This window comes from Cervus canadensis, chromosome 3 (genome assembly GCF_019320065.1).
Source record: "Cervus canadensis isolate Bull #8, Minnesota chromosome 3, ASM1932006v1, whole genome shotgun sequence".
In the NCBI taxonomy this organism is placed as follows: domain Eukaryota; kingdom Metazoa; phylum Chordata; class Mammalia; order Artiodactyla; family Cervidae; genus Cervus; species Cervus canadensis.
In genome coordinates this window covers 76,980,222-77,007,793 of record NC_057388.1, presented here as the reverse complement: position 1 = coordinate 77,007,793, position 27,572 = coordinate 76,980,222, and the positions used below count along the sequence as shown (strand labels likewise).

Genomic DNA, 27,572 nt, shown 5'->3' with positions numbered 1-27,572 from the left:
CCCTCTTGCTAATTTTGCCATCAATACATCCCTTAAGCAATCTGAGTCCCTCAAGATATTTTGTTTCACTCACTGGTCCGATGATGTAAGTGAGTCTGTGGAGTCCATCCTCTGACCCAGGGCTGCTGGCACCTCATGAGTGGCTTACTCATTATACCTTGGAAGACTGTCACTTCTCATAATGATGAGAATGTGTTTCAAGACAATCTCTGTCCCAGAAACATCTTTGAGCAACAACAGGGAATTATGGGTACAAAGTCACATTCTCTTTCTCAAGTTCATTTCCTTCTCTCTGTCCTTACTGCCACATCCTAGGTTTCATCTATAACTTCTACTCTCTATAAGAGCTCTGGATCTTTTTCCCAGGCTCCCTGACACTGTGCTTCCCCCAGGCACCTCCCAACCCATCTACAGATCAAGACAACCTTCCTGAAACTTGGGCAATGATCAGCTCATGTTGATGGCCTGATGTGCCATGGTGTGGCATACGTGCTCTAAAGAGATATGATGTGCTATGGTGTGGCATGGAAGAGCATGAACCCAGAGAGGCAGAAGACAGCACATTTTTTAAATTAATTTATTTATTTTAATTGGAGGCTATTTTACAATATTGTAGTGGTTTTTGCCAAACATTGACATGAATCAGCCACGGGTGCACATGTGTTCCCCATCCAGAACCCCCCTCCCACCTCCCTCCCCATCCCATCCCCCAGGGTCATCCCAGTGCACCAGCCCTGAGCACCCTGTCTCATGCATCGAACCTGGACCAGCAATCTGCTTCATATATGATAATATACATGTTTCAACGCTACCCTCTCAAATCATCCCACCTTCGCCTTCTCCCATAGAGTCTAAAAGACTGTTCTTTACATCTGTGTCTCTTTTGCTGTCTCGCATATAGGGTCATCGTTACCATCTTTCTAAATTCTATATATATGCGTTAGTGTACTGTATTGGTGTTTTTTTTTTCTGACTTATTTCACTCTGTATCAGTTCAGTTCAGTCACTTAGTCATGTCCAACTCTGCGACCCCATGAACTGCAGCACGCCAGGCCTCCCTGTCCAATACCAACTCCTGGAGCCCACCCAAACTCTGTATAATAGGCTCCAGTTTCATCCACCTCATTAGAACTGATTCAAATGCATTCTTTTTAATAGCTGAGTAATATTCCCTTGTGTATATGTACCATAGCTTTCTTATCCATTCATCTGCCATTGGACATCTAGGTTGCTTTCATGTCCTGGCTATTATAAACAGTGCTGCGATGAACATTGAGGTACGTGTGTCTCTTTCAATTCTGGTTTCCTCAGTGTACATGCCCAGAAGTGGGATTGCTGGGTCATATGGCAGTCCTATTTCCAGTTTTTTAAGGAATCTGTACACTGTTTTCCATAGTGGCTGTACTAGTTTGCATTCCCACCAACAGTGTAAGCGGGTTCCTTTTTCTCCGCACCCTCTCCAGCATTTATTGTTTGTAGAATTTTGGATAGCAGCCATTCTGACTGGTGTGAGATGGTACCTCATTGTGGTTTTGATTTGCATTTCTCTGGTAATGAGTGATTTTGAGCATCTTTTCATGTGTTTGTTAGCGATCTGTATGTCTTCTTTGGAGAAATGTCTGTTTAATTCTTTGGCCCATTTTTTGATTGGGTCATTTATTTTTCTGGAATTGAGCTGCAGGAGCTGCTTATATATTTTTGAGATTAATTCTTTGTCAGTTGCTTTGTTTGCTATTATTCTCTCCCATTCTGAAGGCTGTCTTTTCACCTTGCTTATAGTTTCCTTCGTTGTGCAAAAGCTTTTAGTTTAATTAGGTCCCATTTATTTATTTTTGCTTTTATTTCCATTACTCTGGGAGGTGGGTCATAGAGGAGCCTGCTGCAGTTTAAGCACATCTTGACTCCGCCTTTCACAATCTGTCCTGAAAATTTGTTGCCATCCCTGGATTTCGGTTTCCATTTCTTAAAAAATAGCCTGTCCATTGCTCGCATGTAAGATCCCTTATTTCTCTGACTTTAAGACATTTCTCCAATGGAATGTGGGTTATCCTCATTTCAACTTGGGTCCTTAAAAAAGTGGCAGAAGGACTTCCCTGGTGGTCCAGTGGCTAAGACCTTGTGCTCCCAATGCAGACAACACAGGTTCAATCCCTGGTTGGGAAACTAAGATCCTGCATGCTGTACAATATGACCAAAAAAGAAAGAAAGAAAGAGTGGCAGGAATGCTTCAGATTCTAGGAGAACCAGTATGAGATCCTTATTAGATCATATCTGATAATCCAGTTCAGTCACTCCATCATGTCCGACTCTTTGCAATCCCATGGACTGCGACATGCCAGGCTTCCCTGTCCATCACCAACTCCAAGAGCTTACTCAAACTCATGTCCATCAAGTCGGTGATGCCATTCAACCATCTCATCCTCTGTCATCCCCTTCTCCGACCTTCAATCTTTCCCAGCATCAGGGTCTTTTCCAATGAGTCAGTTCTTCTCATCAGGTGGCCAAAGTATTGGAGTTTCGGCTTCAGCATCAGTCCTTCCAATGAATATTCAGGGCTGATCTCTTTTAGGATGGACTGATTTGCTCTCCTTGCAGTCTAAGGGACTCTCAAGAGTCTTCTCCAACACCACAGTTCAAAAGCATCAAGACTTAAATAAGCCATTCTTGGCAAGACATGTGATCACAGGAATGTCTGATGTTCACACTGTGACTGAATATATGTAGTTATTCAAGGTTTTCTCTAGTGGGGAAGAATAATTAAACATAGAAAGTACTAGAGACAGAGCCAGGAGGATGATCATGCCATTATCCAAATGAGAAGAGTTGGGGATCTTAACTAGGCCACAGCAGTGATAAAGAAGAGGAAAAGTGGACAGTCTTCAGAGTCTAGATGATAAGATTCAGTTACTGATTGAACCTTAGAGGTGAGGAAGGCAAGAAGTCAGAGAAGAATAATGCAGGGACTGAGGAAGAGGGGCTCTAGAAGGTGAAACTGAGTTTTTTTTTTAACAAGCTGAGTTTTTTAATCTGTGCATCACTTCATGGAAATACACAGTGTCCTGTTGGGGTTTCTCTGGAGGCAGGCCACAGTTGCAGCTAGAACCATATTTCATATGGAATCATAGTCACTAAAATCGCTTCTGGGGTGAACATGGCCTTTGACACCTACTCTTCCTCTAGAAATCACTCCCCTCTTTTAATACTCTTGGCTTTATAGTCAGTGTCCCATTTTGAAAGTGATGTCACCACTTTCTCCTTCTGCCCCTTAAACAACCATCCCTGATCACTTTGCACCTACTTCCTTTCAGTATCTTTTCAGCTCCTTTCCTTAAATTCCATCCCTCCTAACCTAGTTGTCAAGGAACATGCATAAATTATCTTCTTTATTTTGCATCACCCATCACTAAATGCTCTTCAGGTAAAATTCTGCCCAGTCACTTTAATCCTGCAGTGGAGCCAGACAGCTTACAATCTCTGCTATTTCCCCAATGGTTACTATTACTCTCCTTTTATCTCTGGGGGAAAAAAATGTTTAAACAACAACAACAAAAAAAAATGCGAGGCTGGTTTCTCCTCCTGATTCTACCATCCTGCCTCCCCTTTGTATCACCAATACCAACTTCTCTGGTTTGCAGAGCAAACTGTTGACTTGGGTCAGTGCATGAAAGGATATTCCTTCACAAAATGAAAGCCCTCGTCATTTCGAGGGAAAATGCCCTTCTAGACAGAGCTGTATGACTTTCTAAAAGAGGGCATTTATAGAACCTCAAATAGATGAATCGTTTTCTTTCAAGCAGGGAAATGTATTTCACTCTTCTTGCTTCAACTGGGATTGAGCCCATTCATTTCATTTTTTTATGCTCTCCTGTTTTATTTAGAAATGATCTATTCATCCCAACCCAATTGAAGAAATATAGATAACTCAGAAAAAAATTGCCATATTATTCACATGAGGAGCATAGATGCTCCTACTGAATATTTTCAGAGCTCCATTTAATTTGTGCTGTATAAACCTGGTCTACAAAACTCTCTTTTTTTTATTTGTTATACTCAAAGAAGGCAGCATCATCCCCGGAGTGAGTGAGACCCAGATTCTAATTGCTGTCGCTTTCATGCCCCTTGGACAAGTTATTTAACTTCGAGGATAATAAAATCTATTTTTCAGTGTGCTGTGCAATTGAGATGTTAAACATCTGGCATATACTATGTTATATGGGAAATATTCTCAGAGGTGTAAAGTCATCTTCAGCAGGAATCTTTTTGCATCTCTGGTATTGTGGATGTACACAACTCTGCTAATCTAATGAGGAGCACTCTGTGTTTCACACCTCTGTTCTTAGCTCAGCACTGCTTGTATTGCACATTGCAGGGGATTTTTAAATTACAGTGAAGTAAGAACATTGTGAGTGTGAGAGTGCTAGATGCTAGCACTAAAAAACAGATTGCTTCATTATTACTAAATTGAATCCTCTTTTACATAATATTTTTGATGATCAGTTTTGCATTTATCTGCCTCTTTGATAACTGTCTGTGCAGAGGCAAACAGATATTACTGAAGTCCTGACTCTTACTGTTTGATTTCCAGAAGTCTCCCTACTTGGACTCCCTTCACTGAGATATTTAGAAATGTCTTGAGTAAGATGGATTTCACAACAGATCCCCAAACCCTGCTTCATGGTGCCAGGTCCATCAGAAATTCTACTCATTTTCAGACCATTACTCTCTCCAGGGGTTTCTGGTAGAAGTTCTGGGTAATATTCAGGGGGGACAGCCATATGTCTTCCAGTTACTCACCCTTCAGATGTGGGAGCCCACGGCACGTAAATAATGTAGGAAAAAACATGATCAGCAAACTGTGCTCCTATCTCTTCCGACTTTATGAACATGGTGGACTCTCTGTTTGCCTTCCCTAACTAAGCAAGTGGCATTTCACCTTGAGTCACTTCTCACCAGCCCACCCAAAGCTACTTTCAAGAGAACCCCAGTAAGGCCTTTGTTATGGGCTACAAAAGGCTAATTTGTATCTTCAGGTGTTTCTCTTCCTCCAGATATTCGCATGATTGCAGGGGACCAGGGCCCTGTTCCAATTTAAACAGAAATATGACCTAATTATGAAATGGATTCTCATAATCAGTTGATTACATTCCTGATTTCCTTTTATTAACCCAGTTTATGTCTTTAGGAAGATTATACACACTCACCTAGATCCTGTTTACCTTTTTAAGAAATCTCTGAACTCACAGCTTCGTAATTTCAGTTGAAGTATAAGAAAAACAGATTTGTTCAGGATAATAACTCTCCTATGGGAAACTCCTCTATCCAGCTACTTGACTCTTTAGAACAGTTGAGAACCAAGAGATAAACTAATAATGTGCAAGCATGCTGAGTCACTTCAGTCATGTCTGACTCTTTGAGACGCTATGGTCTGTAGACCACCAGGCTCTTCTGTCCATGGTATTCTCCAGGCAAGAATACTGGAGTGGGTTGCCATGCTCTTCTCCAGGGGATCTTCCCAACCCAGGGATCGAACCCTCATCTCTTACGTCTCCTTCACTGTCAGGCAGGCTTTTTACAACTAGTGCTGCCTGGGAAGCCCAAACTAATAATAAGTATATACAAATTGAAAAAACCTTTGTCAGAATACCCATGCATATTATTTAGAGAAGAGAAAAAAAAACACTGGAGCCCTCACCTAACCCAACCAGACTGGCTATTATTTTAAATTTTTTAATTCAAAAAATGAATTAAAAGGATCATAAAAGCCACAGCAGATTGTAAGCAACAAGTCACAAGGGAAAGAGGAGCTTTTAGAAGCAAATTGGAAGACAGCTGAGAAAAGTGGCCCTGCTATGAGGATGGGAGGGTTCGGAAACATGCAAGTCACAAAGCACAGCCTTCTGGGCCCCCATGGGGTGAAGCCAAGGGTCCGGTAGCCAAGAGGACACAGCAACTCAGAGCCCCAGGTCTGGATAAGCAGGAGGAGCCAAAGTGAGAGAGGCGATGGGGTGAGGCAGGCGAATGGAACAGACCCCAGTCACACCCGAGATTTTCCTTTCCCTGTGAAATGAGAACCTCAGTCTAAACCACCGGCTAACAGAAATTTCCTATACTACTCTCTCCTGCAATATTTTAGGTTGCTATTGTAGGAAAGTATTAAATTTCCTTTGATCGGGAGCTCAGAGAGCCCTAAGTAGACTATTCTAATGGTGTAAACACTTCAGCGTGATGAGCTGTCTTTGTCCTCTTTTCTCTTTACCAGTAGGGTATTGAACAGGAGAGTCCATAGAAGTCACTCAGGGCTGTTTATCTCTTGATCAAACCCCAGAAAGTTTACATGAAGCCACAGCCATTATCCAAGAACAGGGAAAGCTGTACGTGTTTTGAAAAGTCAGGGGTTTCTGCACCTGTTAGAATCCAGGCAACTTCTTTGAGCTTCAGTTTCTCGCTTTCCTGTTGCATGAAATCGCATGGAGACACAGCTTCAACTTTTGCTATTTTCTCTCATCCATTTCCTCAAAGGAAGAATGTTTTAATTCTGTCACCCTCTCCAAAAATGCTGAATTTGAATCTAACAAATAGGCTCCCCAAATGAGGGTCTTCATATATGTGATAAATAAATCATTCAAGCGTAAGGAACTCAAGAAATTTTAATCCAAAGGCTGATTCAATGATCCAAAACACTGCCCAGTGAGAGGTCAGGGAGTGGGGGATGAATCCAAACTAGGCCCAGTGGTTCTCATTTGTTCCCCTGAATGTCTGGAGAAAGGAACTTTATTGGCTGTGGCTCATAAAATAATAGATACTCCATTCGTAAAAATACTTAACAATTGTTTCGGATCAGATGCTCCAGGGCTTGGACCAGACACCATGGCTGGGCTGTTTCCTTTTAGCAATAGCAGTGACAGATCGCTATGTTAAAAACCTTGTAAAGTTTGTAAAGTTTTAGCAAAATACACTGCAACTCAAAGTGTGCTCACAATGGTGATTGTGACTGTAGTCGGTAGAATGTAGGATAACAGAGGAGTTAAACACCCGAGGGTTGCTTGCTGTCTGCAGTTATTTCGTGATTCTTTTTAAATTTTTTTTTTACTTTATATTGGAGCATAGTTGATTAACTATACTGTGTTAGTTTCAGGGGTACAGCAAAGTGATTCAGTTATTCATATACATGTGTCTATTCTTTTTCAAATTCTTTTCCCTTTAGGTTATTACAGAATATTTAGCAGAGTTCCCTGTGCTATTTTTTTATTTACCAAAAAATCCGCCATGTGTGTTGAGTGTAAACTAAAATAACCAATATTCAAATAATTACAAATGGTTTTCAAACCTAGGCTTGTGAACAGCCTTGCTTGTTTCTGCCTTGGGACTTTTGCACATGCTTTCCCCACTCTGGCCAGTTCTATGTCCAGTTATTTGCATGCTGGCTATTCTCTTGTCTCTAAATTCTCACCTCAAGTCTTGTCTTCTCAGAGAACTCTTCTTCTGACCACATTATCTGAAGTATCTTCTTCCTCTTCCCCCACCAGTTCCTATTTTAGTTTCTTCCTAGTTCTTCCTGCTACCTAAAATTATCTTGTCTATCACTTACCCATTTATTTCTATCTCCCTCCACCAAACTGCAGGCCCCTTGGGCCCCAGGTCAATCTTGTTCCCTACTGTACCCATAGTACCTAGAATAGCAGTAGGTATGTGACAGGCACTCAGTAAATGTATGCTGAATGAGTGATCCCACTTATTTTCCCCTTTGTTCCAGCATCTATATTTCTGCCATAAGGACCACATCTAGGAAGGCTCTTTTCCACATCTTTGCTATATCCCTGTAAACACGGAATGGGAGCCAACTATATTGGGTTAAGGTGATTCAGAATACAGTTGGAAACAGAACACAGTTTGCATTCTATAAATAAATCCTTCTAAGTAGCAGGGTCAATTCTGCTCAGATGGTAATACCTAAGTGTTTTTGAAGGCCAGACTTTAGAAGATATTATTTGCATATATTTAATTCACAATCTGCCAGCTCCCAAAATGGCCTGAGAGGCTTATGATTAAAAACGTATAATACTCGTAAGCAGAGTCAATAAAACAAACACCTAATCCGTGCAGAGTGGAAGGAAAGTAAGACACCAAACGCCTAGGCTAATATCATTTCACCCTGGAGAAGGACATGGAAAACCACTCCAGTATTTTTGCCTGGAAAATCCTATGGACACAGGAGCCTGGTGGGCCATGGTCCATAGGGCTGCAAAGAGTCAGACATGACTGAAGCGACTTAGCACACACAACATCACTTCTACAGTTTCTCATTGGGGTTTCCCTGGCATTTGGGACTCCACGCTTCCACTTCAGAGGGCACAGGTTTGATCCCTGGTGGAAGAACCAAGGTCCAAAATGCTGCACTGCAAAAAGAAATACAATTACTCATTAAAAAAAACCCTGGACTTCCTTTGGGTAAATGTAGAAGAAGATTCTATAAATCTCAAATCCTTGCAATAGAAAGCTCCATGTCACGAATGACCTCTCCTCTGTTTCCTGAGTTCATTCAACAAATGCTCATCACTTGCCTCACAAGGCACTAAAGAGTAAGATGTGTCTCTGCTCTTGAGGTGCTCATGGTCCTGGAGGAAGAGGAGAAAATCACACGCGGCTCCAATTAATTACACTCTGATAATAGTATATTAGAATCACATACAAAGGTGCTATGAGACTAACAGAGAGGGAGCAGTTCATTCTGCCCAGGAGTAAGCCTTAGAAGGCAGATCATGTTGGTTCTGCATTGGGAGGAATCTCACCAGTGAGAAAAGTAGTCTAGTCAGAGGCTGGGAAGGGTGAGAGAACATTAGGTTCTAGAAGCAGCAAGTTATTCAGAGTGGTTGGAGTATGAAGAGTCCAGTGATCAGCATATAATAATGTAGTTTGGGGGAGCTTCTCAGGGGGCACAAGTAGTAAAGAACCTGCCTGCCAATGCAGGAGACATAAGAGGCTCAGTTTCGATCTCTGGGTTGGGAAGATCCTCTGGAGGAGGAAATGGTAACCAACTCCAGTATTCTTGCTTGGAGAATCCTATGGACAGAGAAGCCTGGCAGGCTACGATCCATAGGTTGCAAAGAGTTGGACATGACTGAAGTGACTTGGCACACACACAGTGTGGTTTTTTAGCATTTGCTGTGTGCCTGGGCATTGAACTTCAAGCAGATGCCACACAGTGAATGCTCTTCTTACTCCCCTTGTACACTGAAGGAAACTGAGGCTTGTAGAGGCTAGGTGTGCTGGGCCCTGGTTGTTGTTCAGTCACCCAGTCATGTGTGACTCTTTGCAACCCCATGGACTGCAGCACGCCAGGCCTCCCTGTCCCTCAGCATCTCCTGAAGTTTGCCCAAGTTCATATGATGCCCCCAGATCTCCCTTTTTGGAACTTTGGATAGTGCCAGACCAACATCTTTGCATACCCTGCCTTCATCATAAGTGGGAGGCAAAGCCACCCATCTGTAGGTACAAATAAATCTGTTGTTGTTGTCGTTATTTAGTCACTAGTTGTGTCTAACTCTTTGCAACCCCATGGACTGTGCCCACCAGGCTCCTCTGTCCACGAAATTTCCCAGACAAGAATACCCAAAAATAGTGGGTAGCCATTTCCTTCTCTATGGGATCTTGCTGACACAGAGATCAAAGCCTCATCTCTTGCTTGGCAGGCAGATTCTTTACCACTGAGCTACCTGGGAAGCCCTCAAATAAATTCAGCCAGCAATATTTCTAAGGTTGGGGGTGAGAGTAGGAAATGGCAACCCACTCCAGTATTCTTGACTGGAAAATTCCATGTACAGAGGAGCCTGGTGGGCTACAGTCCATGGTGTCACAAAGAGTTGGACATGACTGAGCATGCATGCACATTTCTAAGGTTAACAAAAAGTGCTATGGTTGCAGAAACTAAGGAAAATGAAAAATCAAATGTAACTTGGTAAATTTGCTTCTTAATACAAAAATTTTTTTCCTAACTGCAATATCTTATGTCTATGAAAATATGTGTTTTTTGGTTTTGTTAACATTGAGGATTTAAAAACAAAATGAAAACTTTAGTGGCCATTTTTTTCTCTCTGATTAGCAATTATCTACATACAGTAGAAAATAAAAGAGTATTATTCTTGGGACATCCCTGGCTATCCATTGGTTAGAACTCTGCCTTCCAATTCCCAGGGTGAAGGTTGGATCTCTAGTCTGAGAACTAAGATCCCACACACCAAGTAGGGTGGCCAAAACAAAAAAGTATTATTCTCAAGCTAGACTTAGGCGTGTCAGCCACAGGTTGAGTTCAAAACCTATAGCCTTTAAAATAGACAGCATGGCTCTCTTTCAAAAAAATTCCCCACATACCAGTACTGGAAGCATCTTCAAGTTTTCCGCTCTTGAGGCTTTCATTTTAACACATATGTTTGCCTTCTGATTCCGTTCCAGTCTGAACTCTTTCTGGGATATATAAGGAACTGTGTCAGATCTAACAATGAGGACACCCTCAGACACCCTTGTGCTCATTTGATGGTGATGGTTCATCCAACAGTCACTCAAAAATATTGTCAACCTGCTCACTGAGTGTGTGTTTGTGAACACTCAAAGTGTGTGCAGTCTCCAGGGGTCTTTTGCAGTCAATAAATTTTATCTTAGCCAATTTGCATGAACATTAACAAAAAACACCGGAAGGAATTTTATTCAGACCCACGTGGTTTGTAGAGCATCTAGGTTTTGAATATAAAGCCCTTCCTGTAAAAATAGTTGATGAGAGGGACTTCCCTGAAGTGGCTAAGACTTCGCCTTCCCGTGCAGGGGCTGTGGGTTTGATTCCTGGTCAGGCAGCTAAGATCACACATGCCTTGCAGCTGAAAAGCCAAACCATAAAACAGAAACAATATTATAACAAACAATAAAGACTTTAAAACACTAAAAAACCACCTTAAAAAAAAATAGTTGATGAGAATAGCCAAAGTGGATTACAGGCTTAATTCCATTGGCCTATTTGTCAAATTTATGGATAACAAAGTAATACATCATCCAGATTTTCTCTGAGTGCTTAACATACAATGCAAGTTCCAGGGAAGAGTATCACATGCAAAGGGGGACCATGATCAAATATTAGTGAGAAATAGAGAGTGAAGCAGGCTGAGCAGACTTTCTTTTGTAATCATTAAGAGGTAGATGCTTCATGCAGTTTTCCACACTTTTATTCCAGAGCCAATCAAGGACCAGGATTCCACTAAATACACTTTAGAATTGCTTTCCTTTTCAGTGGTTCCACCAGAATATCATCGTTTGCTAGCATGTAGAGCCACAAGCCCAAAATTCATTGTTATAGACACATTCCAAACTTCGAGTATATTTTGATAAATTCTAAGAAATTCACATTTGATGGCTTTTTCTTTAAAATCCATGTGACTGTCTTGGTCCATGTGTCCAAGTTCTTAAAACTGAAATTTTGGAAAAGTAAACCTGCTTGTTTAATTCTTTTTCATTTTCTACTTCTATATTTTATTTTAAGTGATGTTTTCCAGACAATGATTATGTAATCATCTCTAAAGTTATATAAATTTCCTTTTCTTTCTTTCTTTACATTACTGCAATAGAGAAACAAAAGAGCATAGAGAATTAAAAAATATGCTCTTATTTTTTTAAGTGGTATACCGAGCACATAGTAAACAATAAACAATGTACACGAGTATCTGAAAAATCAAATAAAGCATGAATAAAACTTTCTACTATCCAGACACCAGAATATATTCCACCCCTCAAAAAGCCCAAATGATTCTGGAGTTCCATACTGAAGTTATAGGGGTACAAACCCCCAGCAGCTGTATCTCTGCCCAAGTTTCATAGTGATGACTAGCCCTCTTTTATTCTTTCTGCAGTGGCTTTTTTCTTTCTTTCTTTCTTTTTTTCCAGTATTTGGACAAACTGGGATATGCCAGTCCTGAGTCTTTGCTTTCGTCCTTGAAAGCCTTTGCTTGCTTGATTTGCAGTTACTTATTCAATATTTTATTGATTTCAAATTTTATTGCTGTTTCCTATGCTGGAAGAGTGTGCCAGGTCTGATCACACAAGAAAGCTGAGCAACCCCAGTCTCAGCCTAGGATGTCCAGTCTCAGCTCACTAGCTGCTGGGAGCCTGCCCCAAAGTCAGTGAACATCATGGTTATTTCAGAAACTTGCTATAAGCCCCAAGAGCCTTATGTCCCCACTGGCTAAAGCAGATTTAGAAAACACTTTTCATGTAACTCTTACAGAAATAGAACTCAAAAAATTATAGCACTCTTGTAAGTTTTCTTCTCCCATTTGAGCATCATCATGGAATTTTACTGTTTGAGGGGGCTTTAGACATCATCCGGTTCTGGGCTCTCAGGCTTGAGTGTGTGTTAGCATCGCCTGCAATTCCGCTGTTAAAACCCAGATTGCCACTCCCACCCGTTTCTGATTCAGCACGTCTGGGGTGAAGGCTGAAAGTTTGCTTGTTCAGTTCCCTGGTCATGCTGATGTTGCTAGACCCTGGACCCTGTGGTAAAAGCCCTTTCTTCCAGCCCGCTCCAGGGAACCTGAACTTACCTGGAGCTAGCCTGCAACCCAAATCCTGCAGAGCTATCAGAGAGGGGAGGAAGGAAATTGTGCTTCCTCCAGGTCTTGGAGCAGCACCAGGGCTGATGGCTTGCTGGACTTCAGTGTTTATCAGGGGTATTCATCAGGGGCTAACTCCATAGCACACATCCCTGAAACTACTGAGGCTTATCTGCCCATCAGGGGCCACATCTGGGGAATCACCGGGGTGGCGCTAGTAGTAAAGAACCTGCCTGCCAGTGCAGGAGACATGAGACGCGGGTTCAATCCCTGGGTCAGGAGGATACCCTGGAGGAGGGCACATGACAACCCACTCTAGTGTTTGTGCCTTGAAAATACCATGGACAGAGGAGCCAGGCAGGCTTCTGTCCATAGGGTCGCACGGTCAGACACGACTGAAGTGACTTAGCACATGCACGACCCAGTTCAACCTCATCATTTTACAGACAGAGAAATAGAGTGGGTTAGAAAGAGTGGGTTTCAGATAGAGAAATACTGGAGTGGGTTGCCATTTCCTTCTCCAGGGGATCTTCCCAACCCAGGGGTCGAACCCGTGTCTCTTATGTCTTCTGCATTGGCAGGTGGGTTCTTTACCTCTGGGGCCACCTGGGAGGCCCCAGGTGGAAATGGAGCTAGGGCAAGGCAAGTGGTCACGCCCAGTTGGTTGCTGACTGAGGAAGAGATTCCGCTGCCCTGAATTCCAGCAGTTTCACATTCCCTCCTCCATCACTAGTGTACCTAGTTTCTGCCTATAAAGACACAGCCAGGCTTTTCTCAGTCATTATCTGTACTGCAAGGACATTTTAAGCATATTTTACTCTGTGCTGATTGGGTAGATTGGTTTCTTCACTCGGTAATATCTTACTCCTTTCTCCTGAAATGTGGAAAATTCCAACACAGCCTTGCTTTTGCTCTTGGTGAGATTAAGCTTTATGTTTTTTAACCTATGTTCAGTTTTATTAATGGAAACTTACCGAACGATCTCTACAACAACTTTTTATATTTTCGTGGCTTACGGCTCCTACTGGTAGTGGTTCTTCTGTTAGCTTAATGTTTTTAGAACAACCTATAACCAATATATTTTGTGAACGCAGAAGGATTTTATTTACCTCTGAGCATTCTGGTCATTTTTTTTTTTTTTCCTTTCTCTTTCTTGTACTTATCTCTTTCTACAGAGTCGTATTTTCTCTAATAATTTGGACCGTTTGTTTTTCCTAATGGCAAAGTTTTCTTTCGGGCACTGAGGCTGCAGCACATCTGACGTGGTTGTGGAGTTGTACTGTGTACCCTTGTACTCTTGACAGTAAAGGAACCAGCATAAAAGCTTAAGAACATCATCTAAAGATGGATGTGATATGACCAGAAATTCATTACCTTCTCCCTATAGTAAAAATGGTTAATCTGGTCTCACTATAAATTTAAGATAATAGAAGTTTGAAAGGTTACACACCAACAATAAATAGGTTGATTTCTGCTGGTCCTTGGGAGAAATTAATGCATGACCCAAATGTAGTATTGTTCTGTGGGAAGAAGAATGTATCTTTTGACTAGCCTTCTTCTACAACAGCTGTTCAGTGAATAAATTTTATGAGGCAAGCAAGCCATTATGCATAATAATAAAATTCAGTAACAGCTCAGACAAGGCTCTCCACTGCCCGTGGGTGAATGAAACAAAGATTATTATGTATAACATTTGTTACAAGCATATTTTAATAACCAATGTGGTTATTGAGATGGAAGAAGGATGAGGCATATGTTTTGTTCTTTATAAGTGATAGATTGAACTAGTTTGGACTTATAAGAAGTTGTTGGGTTTCAATGGTAAAATTAATATCTATAGAAAATATACATGTGCTTAATTACTCAGCTGTGTCCACTCTTTGCGACCCCATGGACTATACAATCCATGGAATTCTCCAGGCCAGAATACTGGAGTGGGTAGCCTTTCTCTTCTCCAGGGGATCTTCCCAAACCAGGGATCGAACCCAGGTCTCCTGCATTGTGGGCGGATTCTTTACCAGCAGAGCCACAAGGGAAGCCCAATACTGGAGTGGGTAGCCTATCCCTTCTCCAGGGGATCTTCCCAACCCAGGAATCAAACCAGGATCTCCTGCTTTGCAGGCGGATTCTTTATCAACTGAGCTATCAGGGAAGCTCAGTTATAAGTAGTAGATTGCACTAGTTTGGACTTATAAGAAGTTTTTGAGTTTCAATGGTAAAATTAATATCTATAGAAAATATACATATTCAGGAGTAAAATAGGCCCAGAGTAAATAAAAGGCTTCCATCTTCTTTGGGTGGATTCTCAGAGACCTGAAATTTTATTGTAAATGAATACAACCCTTATAATAAGTTTATAAAATTAAAATTTACAAGCTCACAGCTCAATGTTGTGTACCCAGCCACGGATACATGATTGGATACAGAGTTTGAGGGCAAACTCTAGGTAATAGTGAAGGATAGGGAAACCTGGCATGCTGCAGTCCATGGGGTCACAAACAGTTGGACACGACTTAGCGACTGAACAACAACAGAGATACAATTTATCACTTATAATCCATCTGTGATTTTTTTAATAACAGAAAACATCCTGTATTTTAAAAGATGATGACTTGCTTTTATGATTCAAAATTCAGTTGTTGGAGGGGGGAGGGGGTTGGTCAGTCATCAGTTTAGATTCCCATTTGTATAAATATAAAATAAATGAAAGTATTCTGTGATTTAATGACTGTCAATTAGTGTTGCTTCCTGACCTGCAAAGCTGTCAGGGCTATCTCCATTATACTGCAAAAGGAGAGGAATAATTAGGTGCTTCCGAAGCAACAGCTTGCAAGGGAATCTCTCAGGAGATGCTCTGTACCTTATATGAACACATGCATGCCATTCACACATCTACTTCTTAATTTCTACTATTCTACCTTCTTTCTCTGCCTTTGGATTTTTTTCTTTCTCTGAATTTCCCTAGCCCCATCTCCTGCCCTAATTCTGGCCATTCACGACACACCAGGCATTCTGATGTTCCTATAATTTTGTACTTATTCTCTCTTTGGCTCTAACTGCCCTTCTTCTCCTGTCTGCTTAATTCATCTGCCTCCTGTCAATTATTTCCTGAAGCTTCCCTCACATCCATCTCTCCCCCTAGGGAGCTAGCAAGTTCCCCAATGTTCCCCCAGGTCACTAACCCTAACCCTAACCCTAACCACACCCCATTATCTTCCACTCCCCTCCCCCACTTCCTGTTCCCAAAATATCCCAACACCAATGGCAGTGACTTCACGCCCACGAAATGTGTCTTGGTCTCCATTCCTATTCCTATTCCTATTCCTTCTCTCTCCCCTTCCCAACTCCTCCCCAATCAACTTCTAATCATCCTTTTTGATTCTAAGATCTTAAGTGCTTTGCATGCCTGAGGTCTACTGAGGGTCCCTTATCTGGGCTCTGGGCACCCCTTTCTTATAGCACTGGCTACATGGGGTGAAAATCAGCAACTCATCCATTAGACTGGGAGCATCTCAAGGCAAGAGACTCTTGCCTTGTTCACCTCTGTATCCCTGGGGCCTGACTCATCACCTGCTCCAGGGTTATGGGAAAATATCTGATAAACAGAACTGTCCTGAAGCTCCATAAGGCAGACCATGCCTTGTATTTCTTTGAGTGCCTCATCTTTTTTTGTCTTTCTTCTGCCCTCATTAGACCTATTTTATCTGCAGGGAGTCAACCAGTGTTAGGGAGTAATTTAAGTAGTTAAATGTGGGTGTGGCAAGAGTGTGCTGTGCTTTCCAATTGCTAGAAACTAGAATAATACCAACTGCTGTACCAGAAAAGCAATTGATTCTTTAAAAAAAAACGCCTTTTTTCTTTCATCCCAGGAGTGCTCCCAATCATTTGTTTAAACTGGATGATAGAATAAAAAATAAGAAAGAGTAATTTTGAAATATCAACAAATTCACCTAACTAATGTGCCATGACAATAGGCAATTGGTAAGAAGAGCGCTATTGTATGTAAGTCAGAAAATAGCATGAAACTCAATAAAAAGATAGATTTTCAGGTTATTAAATGGAGGACTAGACAGAAGAGGAAATGAGATGTGTAAGCTTGTGGTAATACAGTATTGGTCTACATGTAACTTGGATAAAATCTGATTTAGAAGTGGTGGTTTTCGTTAATACTGACCTCTCTGCTTCCAAATCAAATGTATTGGGGTAAGTTAAAAAGTTTTTCCCCTCAGCTCTGGGCTTGAAAATTTTATCAGTAAATTTTAAAATAAAACTTAAATGCATCCCTTCAGAGAGCTTTCTACCCGTTTTCCGCTGAATCACATTGTGCTGGCCAGACTTGTTTATTTCCTTCCCCTCCATTGAGTGTTCCCTGTTTCCTCAGCACAGACACATCAATCATCCTACAGAATCTGGACCCCAGCCCTCTGCAGACTCCACCTCTTTCTCCAGTGCTCTTCTAGAGCAGTCTCTAGGGTGTTCATGTGTGTGTAGACTCTGTTCTGTCTACCTGCAATGATGTGCAGGGTTTGCAAAGCTATCTGAGTAGAACCTCACTTTTGATACTATCTCCAGTGACCTCCAGGAACCATAAACCATCTAAATGCCCAAGTGGCCGACACCTCCTGAAATCCCACCATAGTGATGCTGCACAAAGGGAGAGTATGTACCCCTCCTTCACCAAAGTCACTCTGGGGGACACATGGATCCATCTGGGGGCAAACAGCCCCTTCTGCTCCTGCCCCTGATGCCATCTGCAGCAGTTTTACTCTAGTCCACAAGATTGGGCTGGGGATGTAGACCCATGGCCTAACTGCATCTCCACCAGCATGGCCCAAGTATAAAAATAATAAAAGCCTTCATTCACTGCCTCCTTATCCTTCAGTTCCCAAATAACATCAAACCTGGAGCTTAAGCCCCCACACAGCCCCATCCCCACCCAGACACTCTTCTATATTCCCACCAGTTCTCTTGATTATTTCAGAATGTATCCCTGTATCATTTCCTTGTACATGTTTTGGTGTGAATCTCTAAAAGAAAGGGAGTGCTTTTTAGATAAAGTAGCAAGAAAGGTGTCGCTAAGGAGGTGACCTGGGAGAAAAAAGATGTGAATGGCAAAGGGTTACAGACATAGAAACAACAAGTGCAAACACCCCAGAATAGCTAAGGATCTTCAAAAGGCCCAGCATGACTCCCATTGAGGGAGTAAGGGGACAGAGAAGACTCAACTCTAAAACAACAGTATGGCCAGAAGTTCCTGGAAGGAATAAGAATTATTATAGCAAAACTTGCATCATGCTTACCATATGCCAGGAATTCTTCTAGTATTTTACATATTAATTAACATGTATTTTTCATACCATCCCTGTGAAAAATCACACCATCATTACTTCTATTATTATTCCCCTTTTCCTAAAACTGGAAAAAACAGAGATACAAAAGTGTTTAGATCCCTTTGGGCTGCTATAACAAAATACCATAGCCTAGGTGGTTTAATAAACCAGAAATTTATTTCTCACAGTTCTGGAGGCTGGGAGGTCTAAGATCAAGGTACCAGCAGAGTTGAGTTGTATTGAGAGCATTCTCCTGATTCTCACTGTGTCTTTATGTGGTGGAAGGGGCTAAGGATCTCTATGGGGTCTCTTTCATAAGGGCACTAATCCCATTCATAAGGGCACCACCCCCTTGACTTAAGCCCCTTCCAGAGGCCCCACTTCCTAATACTGCCATCTTTAGGGGTTAAGATTTCAACATATGAATCGGAGAGAGGGGTTACACAAGCATTCAGACCTTAGCAGTAAGGTCAATTGAGTTCCTGGCAGTCTCATAATTAGAACCCAGGCAATCTAGTTCCAGAATGCAAGCTCTCAATCCTTACATTGGGCTTCCCTGGTGGTTCAGACTGTAAAGAATCTGCTTGCAGTGCAGCAGACCTGGATTCGATCCCTGATTTGGGAAGATCCCCTGGAGGAGGGAATGGCTACCCACTCCAATATTCTTGCCTGGAGAATCCCATGGACAGAGGACCCTGGTGGGCTACAGTCCATGGAGTCGCAAAGAGTCAGACACAACTGAGCAACTAACACACACACACACACACACACACTCCTTACACTGTGCTGCTCCCCTTGCCCTTCTCATATAGAATGGCTCATTCATTACCAGTCACATTCTGTGCAACTCTGAGCGAGTCCAAGGTAGACAGATTCAGAACTGCCCTCCCAGGACTCTGAACCCACCACCTCCTCTCTCACAGACCCCACCCCAGACTGCCACTCCCTCAGATCTGGATACTGCTCCCTGGACAGCTCATCTTTTCCTACTTCCCATCTCTTCCCACCAGATCTCTCTCTCTTTGACTATAAGCCCACAGAGGGTAGGGAACATGTCAATCTATCTTTCATATCATCTCCCTCACACTGTGCCCAAAACATAGTGGGTACTGATTAAATGTTTGCAGGGTGAAGACTATTTATTTATTATTTTTTTAGAGCCAAGACATTTTTATTCTACTGAACCCTTTGAGTTCATAATAGTACTTTTTTATTGGAGTATAATTGCTTTACAATGTTGTGTTAATTTCTGCTGTACAAGAAAGTACAGCAGAATCAACTGTATGTGTACATATATCCCCTCCTCCGGAGCCTCCCTCCCCAGCCCCATCCCACCCCTCTAGGGTATCACAGAGCATCAAGCTGAGCTCCCTGTGCTATCCAGCAACTTCCCACTAGCTATCTATTTTACACATGGTATATATACAATCAATGCTACTCTCTCAGTTCATCCCACCCTCTCCTTCCCCCACCGCCCCACCCCCAACCCCATGTGTCCAGAGGCCGCTCTCTACATCTGCATGCAGAGTGAAGACTTTAATGAATGAGAGAGTGACAGTTGCCCTGTAGCACTGTGTTTGTATTCCACCCAGATCCCCTGGAATTCTTTCCTGTAATTGCCCCCGCCTTCTGCATGCATGCTCAGTCGCTTCAGCTGTGTCTGACTCTTTGCAATGCTATGGACGGTAGCCCTCCAGGCTACTCTGTCCATGGGATTCTCCAGGGAAAAATAATGGAGTGGGTTCCCATTTCCTACTCCTGGGGATCTTCCCAATCCTGGAACGGAACCTGTGTCTCTTGTACCTCCTGCATTGCCAGGCAGATTCTTTACCACTGAGCCACAGGGGAAGCCCGCCCCTGCCTTGGGGGCTTTCAAAAACCAGCACCAGCAGCCCTTCTTCCAAAGACTCCACTTTGCCCCAAGAGCAAAGAACCAACAATACCCATGTACTTGATTCCCAAGCCTCTCCTTCATCCCAGGGCTATGAATTGGGACTGTCTGGTGTGAAGGGTGGACACCAAGCTTCCGAGCCTCAGGCTGGAAACTCACAACCCTACCAGATTGGGATCCTTCCCTTCCCGCTCCATCCTGTTTCTGGGAAACTCAACCTCAGATTTCAGGTCATTTTCAAAATTCGTCTATGAGATACTATGGCTGGGTGTTGATGGAAAATGACTAGAGCATTCATGGAAAATACTGTACTTAGTGTAGCCACAAAATGAAAATAAGATATAATTTGTTCTGAAACTAGACTGAAATCAACATGACTTTGCCTTGATGATTCAAAGGTATTTTAGGAAGTTGCAGTGCCTTAGAGTCATCAAGAAAAATCTCAGACATGGTGATGAAAACTTCTGGTAGGCAGAGAATTGGATGGTCCGCTTCTAGGACTGTCTCTCCAGGGAGATGAGCAGAGAGCAAGCAGCAAAGCTTGGCTCAATATTAAAACTCACAAAACTGATTTCTAACTGCTATGAGGATTTCATAACACATTAATAAACATGAGACCAAAGGGAAAGGTCTAGTTGGACAAAACACACAAGCAAGCAGGTTGTTGAGATGAGTATGGCTTCCCTTCCAGAATTTGTCTATTGGTATTTCCTTGACCTTTAAGAGAAGACTTGAGGGTAAGAAGTGAAAGTACAGATTTGGTTAAGAGTCCCAGTGAATTAAGAAACATGTTTCACAGCATAAGAAAAGTCAAGTACCTCATGTATAGCAATGAATTTGAAGAGCCACGTTTACCCTGTTTCTAGGCAACCACTGCTAGTCATTTGTGGCTTTAAATGGGGAATGAATGGTGATCAATGTGTTTATGAACATCCTCATTTAAAAACAAATGGCACCACAGTTTCAGAGTTTTAAATTGTAAACTTAGTAGCAAAAAGAGCTGCTCCAAAATCCATAGTCTATAAATTCACATAGCTCATGAGGAGAATGATAAAAAGATCATGGGCATTTATGCTCCAAAGAAAGGTTGAGCCTGCTGCACCCATTATTTCCTCTTGGTATAAAGACATAGATATAGAATATAACACTATAGCCAAATTGCTGCCTCATGCTGCCAGATTTTTGTAAATAAGATTTACATTATTAGGATAATGCAGTCAGCAAATTTTCATGAAAAATAGAGTGCTGCTAATGCTCAGATTCAAAAAACCTGAATTCTTTAGCAGGCTGCAGAATGTGAGTCTTTCAGAGAAAGAGAAGCTGGGGCAAGACATGGACACCCCACCACATTATCTATGGTGACATTTATGTGATGTCACACATGTGATGTCATCTAAGAGTCCTCCTTGAAGAAACTGTATTAAAGCTTTTCTTTCCATCACCATTTAGGATCCACAGATAACAAGGATGTGCATAGAGCACTAGAGATTTGGGAACATGGATTTATTCTCTTTATGAGATGAGTACTCAATATCCCCATTGATATGTGAAGGTAGAAATCAACCACTGCAAATCCTAAGGGAAATGTTTTTTATAAATCTACTTCCTGCATGCCTTCACTATCAAATCAGCAACTATGAAATAGACTCATTCACCATATTTTGACATGAAGAAGGAATTAGACTGCAAAACTGATGTCCTGGAATCCTAACAAATGTTGTAAACCGAGTGTGAGACAACAGATCAGACAAAAAAGGTCTTCTCTTATTGGCCTGCCACCTACCTAGCCTGTCCTCAGAATCAAAACCCTGTTTTCTCTATAAATTTCTCTGTACATGATCAAATATAAGTCCAAGAGCAGCAGGTGACATCATGCTATAACTATGTATTCCTGATGTTCTCCAGCCTGAAATATTTTCAAACAGCATATTATCTTTTAAATCATGCAACTCACCTCATCTGACAGTCACGTTACTTGCTAATAGCTTTCTTCAGGCTACTCTTTGCAAACAAGCAAAATAGGGATTTCTCTGGTGGTTCAGTGGTTAAGAATCTGCTACCATTGCATAGGGCACTGGTTTGATCCCTGGTCTGGGAACTAAGCTCTTTTTTTTTTGTAACAAATTCAATAAAGATTTTATTTTATTTTTCATAAATTTATTTATTTTAATTGGGGGCTAATTACTTTACAATATTGTATTGTTTTTGCCATACATTGACTTGAATCCTCCATGGGTGTACATGTGTCCCCCATCCTGAACCCCCCTCCCACCTCCCTCCCCATCCCATCCCTCTGGGTCATCCCAGTGCATCAGCCCCGAGCACCCTCATGCATCGAACCTGGACTGGCGATCTGTTTCATATATGATAATATATATGTTTCAGTGCCATTCTCCCAAATCATCCTGCCCTCGCCCTCTCCCACAGAGTCCAAAAGACTGTCCTATACATCTGTGTCTCTTTTGCTGTCTCGCATATTGGGTTATCGTTACCATCTTTCTAAATTCCATATATATGCGTTAGTATACTATATTGGTATTTTCCTTTCTGGCTTACTTGGGAACTAAGCTCTTGCATGCTGTGCATCAGGGCCAAAAAATAAATAAATAAAAATAAATTTTAAAATAAGCAAAATAAAGTTATAGAAAACAGTTAAAAATATAAAAGTGGAGAATGCAGTCACTTGTGTTCCTATTCTTCCCAGAGTAAAAGGATATTTGTGGAGGTCTGCTCTATTCTGATCAATTAATTAGTTTAAAATCCTGATGCACAACATGAACTGTGAGGATAATAGCTAGCATTATTTTTAGAACTTGATATATGCCAACTATTGTTCTAAAATATTTTTGCATCTGTTATCCACTTAATTTTCATCATTGCTCTATGAGAAGTGGTGCCCTGTTTACACCCACTTAACCTAAGAGAACATGAGGCCTGGTTGACTGAACATCACAAGCCAAGGCAGTCTGGTTACAGAGTGGATGCCCTCAGCTGCATGAATGGATGTGCAGGCTCTGTGAGGTCTGAAGTCCTTGTTTACAAAATTATTTCCTATTATTCTAGTATTTTATTCTCTAAAATTGAGGGAGCTGTCTTAAGAAATCTGTGTTCCTATTGGATTTTTAGACTCTCTGAGAAGTATAGAGCTATAGCTTGACATATTCAAGGCCCAGAATCCATGTGGATATGACATGAAGATGCTGTCTCTCTGCAAATTCTCGCTTTGAGAGCTTCCACATTTATAATCAAGCATACACCAGAATGCAGCCTGTCTTTTGAATTGGGCTGTTGCAAACACAAGTATGTAACACAGTCAGACCTCATTGGGGCCATCCTTTGCTGGTTGGGTACATTGGCAGTGAGAGATCTGAAGACATATACTTGGCAGCGACTTCAAAATGCCCAGTTGGTCCCAGAATGTTAACATGCTCATTATGTGCATTTATTGTGCCCGGGCTCCCCACTGTCCAAATCTCCCCCGAGTCCCCAATCAAGAAGAAGTATTGAGAGGAATACTGCTAATATGACATGACTGAGGACAATACAGAGTGACATGACCGGAGGTGATGAAGAGAACACTTATGGTTTCCTGACTAGCCCCTCCCCCATCCCTGACACATATCTTAATGCATACTAACATCCCTGCCTTGGCAGTCCCAGACAGAAAAGCCAAAAGGTATTTATGAAGCTGCATCCATCAACAACATCAATGGTCCACCAGAAATGCTGTCAACTCACAGATTGACTTGTACCCACTGTCTGTATATACCACTCACTTCCCCACTTCACTTCTAACTCTGCTTCCAGGGGCCAGCAAGACATCTCCCCAGAGCCCCTACATCTTCACAAAGACTTAGGGATGCAGGATAGGAAGTAAGAGAGCCATCGAGTCACCATTTGCTTCATTAAGAGCAAAAAGCGGCAAAAAGAGGAACACGTTGGATTTCAATCTAGGACCAGGATATAGAGAAAATAAACAAAAAATAAGCAAAATCTGTACATCTGTAGTTGCTGAAGAAATCTTCCAAAACAGAAGTATACCCATTCCTGACCCCATAACACAAAATTTCAGGGCCTGATTTTAAGTGGGTGCTTTTTTTATGTTCAGAACAGTTCACCCTTTATATGATGCCTGAATTTATTGCAAATACAAGGATATAGCTGAATAACACACTAGTGTCCCAAACATTGAGAATTCCCAACTACACTACTGAATATATCCAGAGAGTGATTCCAAATTTTCTCATGTGAACTTTTGATTGACCTAGATGTTAGGAAAATGTCTTACAATTTTTAAAAATATGCTCTCATCATTAAATGGGAAGCACTATCTTTTTCAGAAAGCATTCTGTAGGTACTGATTTAAATGTTTCACTCAAAATTCATGGACAAAATTGCATATCCAGCATTAAAACCAAATTGCACATAATTTAATCTTTCTTTAAGATTAAGAAGCTTATTTTGAGATCTCCTTGAAATTCAGGAATTTCATTATGATTTCAACTTGTATTGCGTGAAAATAAATGTGAACATAGCAACTGGCAGATGACCCGAGAATTGTGTACCACTGGGCAGTGTGCATCCTGGTCATTTAGGGAAAGTATTCCTCAAGGGATCTTCTCACTTTGGAAGTGAAAAAAAGAACACACTATAAACTCTTTGACTTCAGGGAGTCAAGCCAACAAGAAGAATTTCCATTCAACATATACCATTACTTGCCTCATATACACTATACAAATATATTCAGAAAACCAAGATCAAGGCCAGTCTGAATCTTAAATCCCATGGTGGTAATCTGGGATAAGACAGGGTTTCTTTTTAGGCTGATGAATGAGAATATTTTTTCTCCTTAAAAAGAAAATCATTATTATCTTTGAGGAGAGACATAAAGGCGAAAGACACATAATGTAATGAGCTGAAAATGGATTCTCATTTCTAACAAAACCTGCTGGGTCAATGGAATTACTGTAGAACTAGTGCTGTGAAATTTGGTTATAAAAGAATAAAGAAACCAATAAGATAAAGATATCACATTAATGGAAGGGGAAGAATTATTAAATTCCTCTCCCTTTTGACATTTCCTCTGACAATTAGTATTTCCATCCTCATCAGATGATGTAAATGCTAGGCAAATTTCCAAAGGAATTAAGTCTTAAGATATGTTTTGAGGGAAAGGAGGCAGGGGGGAAGGGAAAGAAAGAGAAAAAGAGAAAGTAAAGAAGAAAGTCTTTTTTAAAAAAATCATCTTTAAAAGAGCTTCCAGGACTGGAATTAAGTATGGCATTAATTTTTTTCCACCAAGTCTTAGTCTTGGCAGGTTTCTGCTAAATGCAGGAATTTCATGGATGCAGGAACTGGTGATGGAAAATGCATTATTATACACAACAATTGTTGTACTTGAGAGGAACTATATGGGAAAAATAACACCCTAGAATAAATATAAATGAAATTCATGTATCAAAACCAATACTGTGAAAAAAGTTTAAATGTTTCTTGCATTTATATCTAGTCATTAACCTAAATGCAGATTTTAGTTCAAGCTACACTTCTGCCTCATGGTCAGAAGGTCTGAAAACCTGTGACGTGGAAAATTGGCAGGATAAAGAATACTGAATTGGCCTCCATGGAAAAACAAAATTTGGCAGCCATAACCTCCTCCTTGGGCAACTCCCCCCACCACCAGCCTCCTCAAATTTTCCTCCCTGGCTCACTCTTATCCCAGGAAAGAGGCCAAGGGAAGGCCATATATGAGCTCAAACTGCAAACCAGTGTCACCCTGACCATTCACCAAGGGATCTTCCTCCTTGACCTTGAATCCCATGGTTCGAGTGAAGCCCCACAGAAGTCCCAACTCTAGACTCACCCTCAGAGAGCACAGAGGCTAGAGGAGTCTGTACCTCCGGACTTTGGTTTCCTTCTCCTTTGGAGAAAGAAGTGGAGTGAGGCATCTTCTTTACCAGATGTGAAATTGCAATTCACAAATGAAAATGATAATTCCTTTGCAGAAATCCCTAAAGTCTATTCCCCTCCTCCTCCCCTACTCCCATCCTATTTTAATACCACATTTGGTCTGGTTGCCTCAAGCAAAGTAGACATTTTCTCAATGTTTTATTTAGCCTAGCAAACAAAAACCCAGGGACTTCTCCAGAATTATTTCTCCACCTGGGGAGATCCTAAAGACCAAACTCACCCCTGGGGCCCACCTCTCCCCCTTCTGGAGCTCACCTCTCTCCCTCCTGGGGCTCCTCCCAAACTCAGGCTCCATTAAGCAGTCCAGTTGATGGAAAATATTTCCCTTCCAGCCCCATTTCCAACCTCTCCCAAACTCTGCAGCTTCAGAGGGAACATTCCCCAGGCCCCCTCGCTGGGTTCCCGGACCTTTGCATGAGCCATTTGGAGTGAGAACCTCCTTCCCAACGTGAATGTTTTTTCCGTTGTGCTGTGCCTGTGTGTGGTGGTTTCACCCTGATCTTTTCTCTCTTTGCAGCTGGTTAATAATCCACTAGCAAGTCAGGCTGCAGCGGCTGCAGCAGCAGCAGCCATGGGCTCCATAGCAAGTTCACAGGCCTTTGGCAATACCCTCTCCAGTCTGCAGGGGGTCACGGGTCAACTAGTTACTAATGCACAAGGACAGGTGAGTGGGAGTGGGAACAAGAGTGAATTTGTATGGCAGCTTGAAGTCGGAAAAGAAATGAATTTCTTTTGCATGACAGTGATATGTAACCGCAGTCATTTATGGCAAATAAATAATGTTGACCAGCAATGTCAAGAAGACGAGAAGGCTTGGGAGCTGTTTCTCTATTTTAGAAACAAGACTGTTTTTTTTTTTTTCCTTCCCCTAGAATGTCTACTAAGTTTTATGTGGGTTTTATTTCTGTACGATGACTTGTGTTATGACCTTAATTAAAGAAATTACTTTTCAGGACTGGGAGACTCTTGCTAAGAAAAAATCAGTTACATTTTACAAGTAAGATTTTCTGTTTTGTTTTTAATTTTTTTCATTTTTTGGATACTTGGGTATTGGAGGAAACTGGTAAGTTTCCTTCCCTAATTGCTCTAAGATTTCTAATTAGCCTTAAGAAAGCCATTTTCTGGGGGATCTTGCTGGTGGTCCAGTGGTTAAGACTCCATGCTTCCACTTCAGGGGGCAAGGGTTCAATCCCTGGATGGGAAACTAAGATATCATGTGGTGCACTGTGCAGCCAAAAAATAAAATAAAAATTTTAAAAATTAAAAAAGAAAAGAAAGTTAATTTCTGGATGTATGGGGAGGTGATGGGAAACAATTCAAGATGTCCTGTAAAGGAAACAAAGAAAAGGTGTGAATTAGAATAAACCAACTGTCAGTCAACACATGTGCCCAGCCTCTTGCTGATTCTCCCAAGAGCTTAGTGATCTCTTGCGTACTTGTTGATTTACTTCAAGCTGCCAGGGTCAGTAAACCTTCCTCATGTCACCAGCAGGCACGTCTGTTCCCTCCCACTGCACATGGGCCTGCATTGAGGCCACTGAGACTCTGACAGAACTTTAGATGGAAGTCGTCCCTCTTCAAGGCCCCAATAAACCTGAAAGCTGCATGCAGAACAGAAGAGGGTGAAACCGATGGTATCAGGGGTGCCCTCTCATTCAGAGGCCTGACACAGAGCCCGGCCTCGCTGCGTAGGGCATCTGGTTCTCAAACATTCCTGTGTCTGATGATGAAATGCAAGAGAGAAGCAGCTTTGCATCCTTGCTGATATTTTCTTCTCCCAGGGTTATTTTC

The 27,572-nt window shown here is 41.7% G+C and overlaps 1 protein-coding gene across 3 annotated transcripts in view; it reads left to right on the top strand.

Annotated features, from left to right (window-relative positions):
- POU6F2 (POU class 6 homeobox 2) overlaps window positions 1-27,572 on the top strand; it is a 487,346-nt gene that overhangs the window by 406,613 nt on the left and 53,161 nt on the right. For all 3 annotated transcript variants that reach the window (XM_043463543.1, XM_043463544.1, XM_043463542.1), the window contains exon 6: window positions 26,299-26,445. In XM_043463543.1, the coding sequence (XP_043319478.1) occupies window positions 26,299-26,445 (147 nt within the window). The remainder of the gene's footprint in view (window positions 1-26,298; window positions 26,446-27,572) is intronic.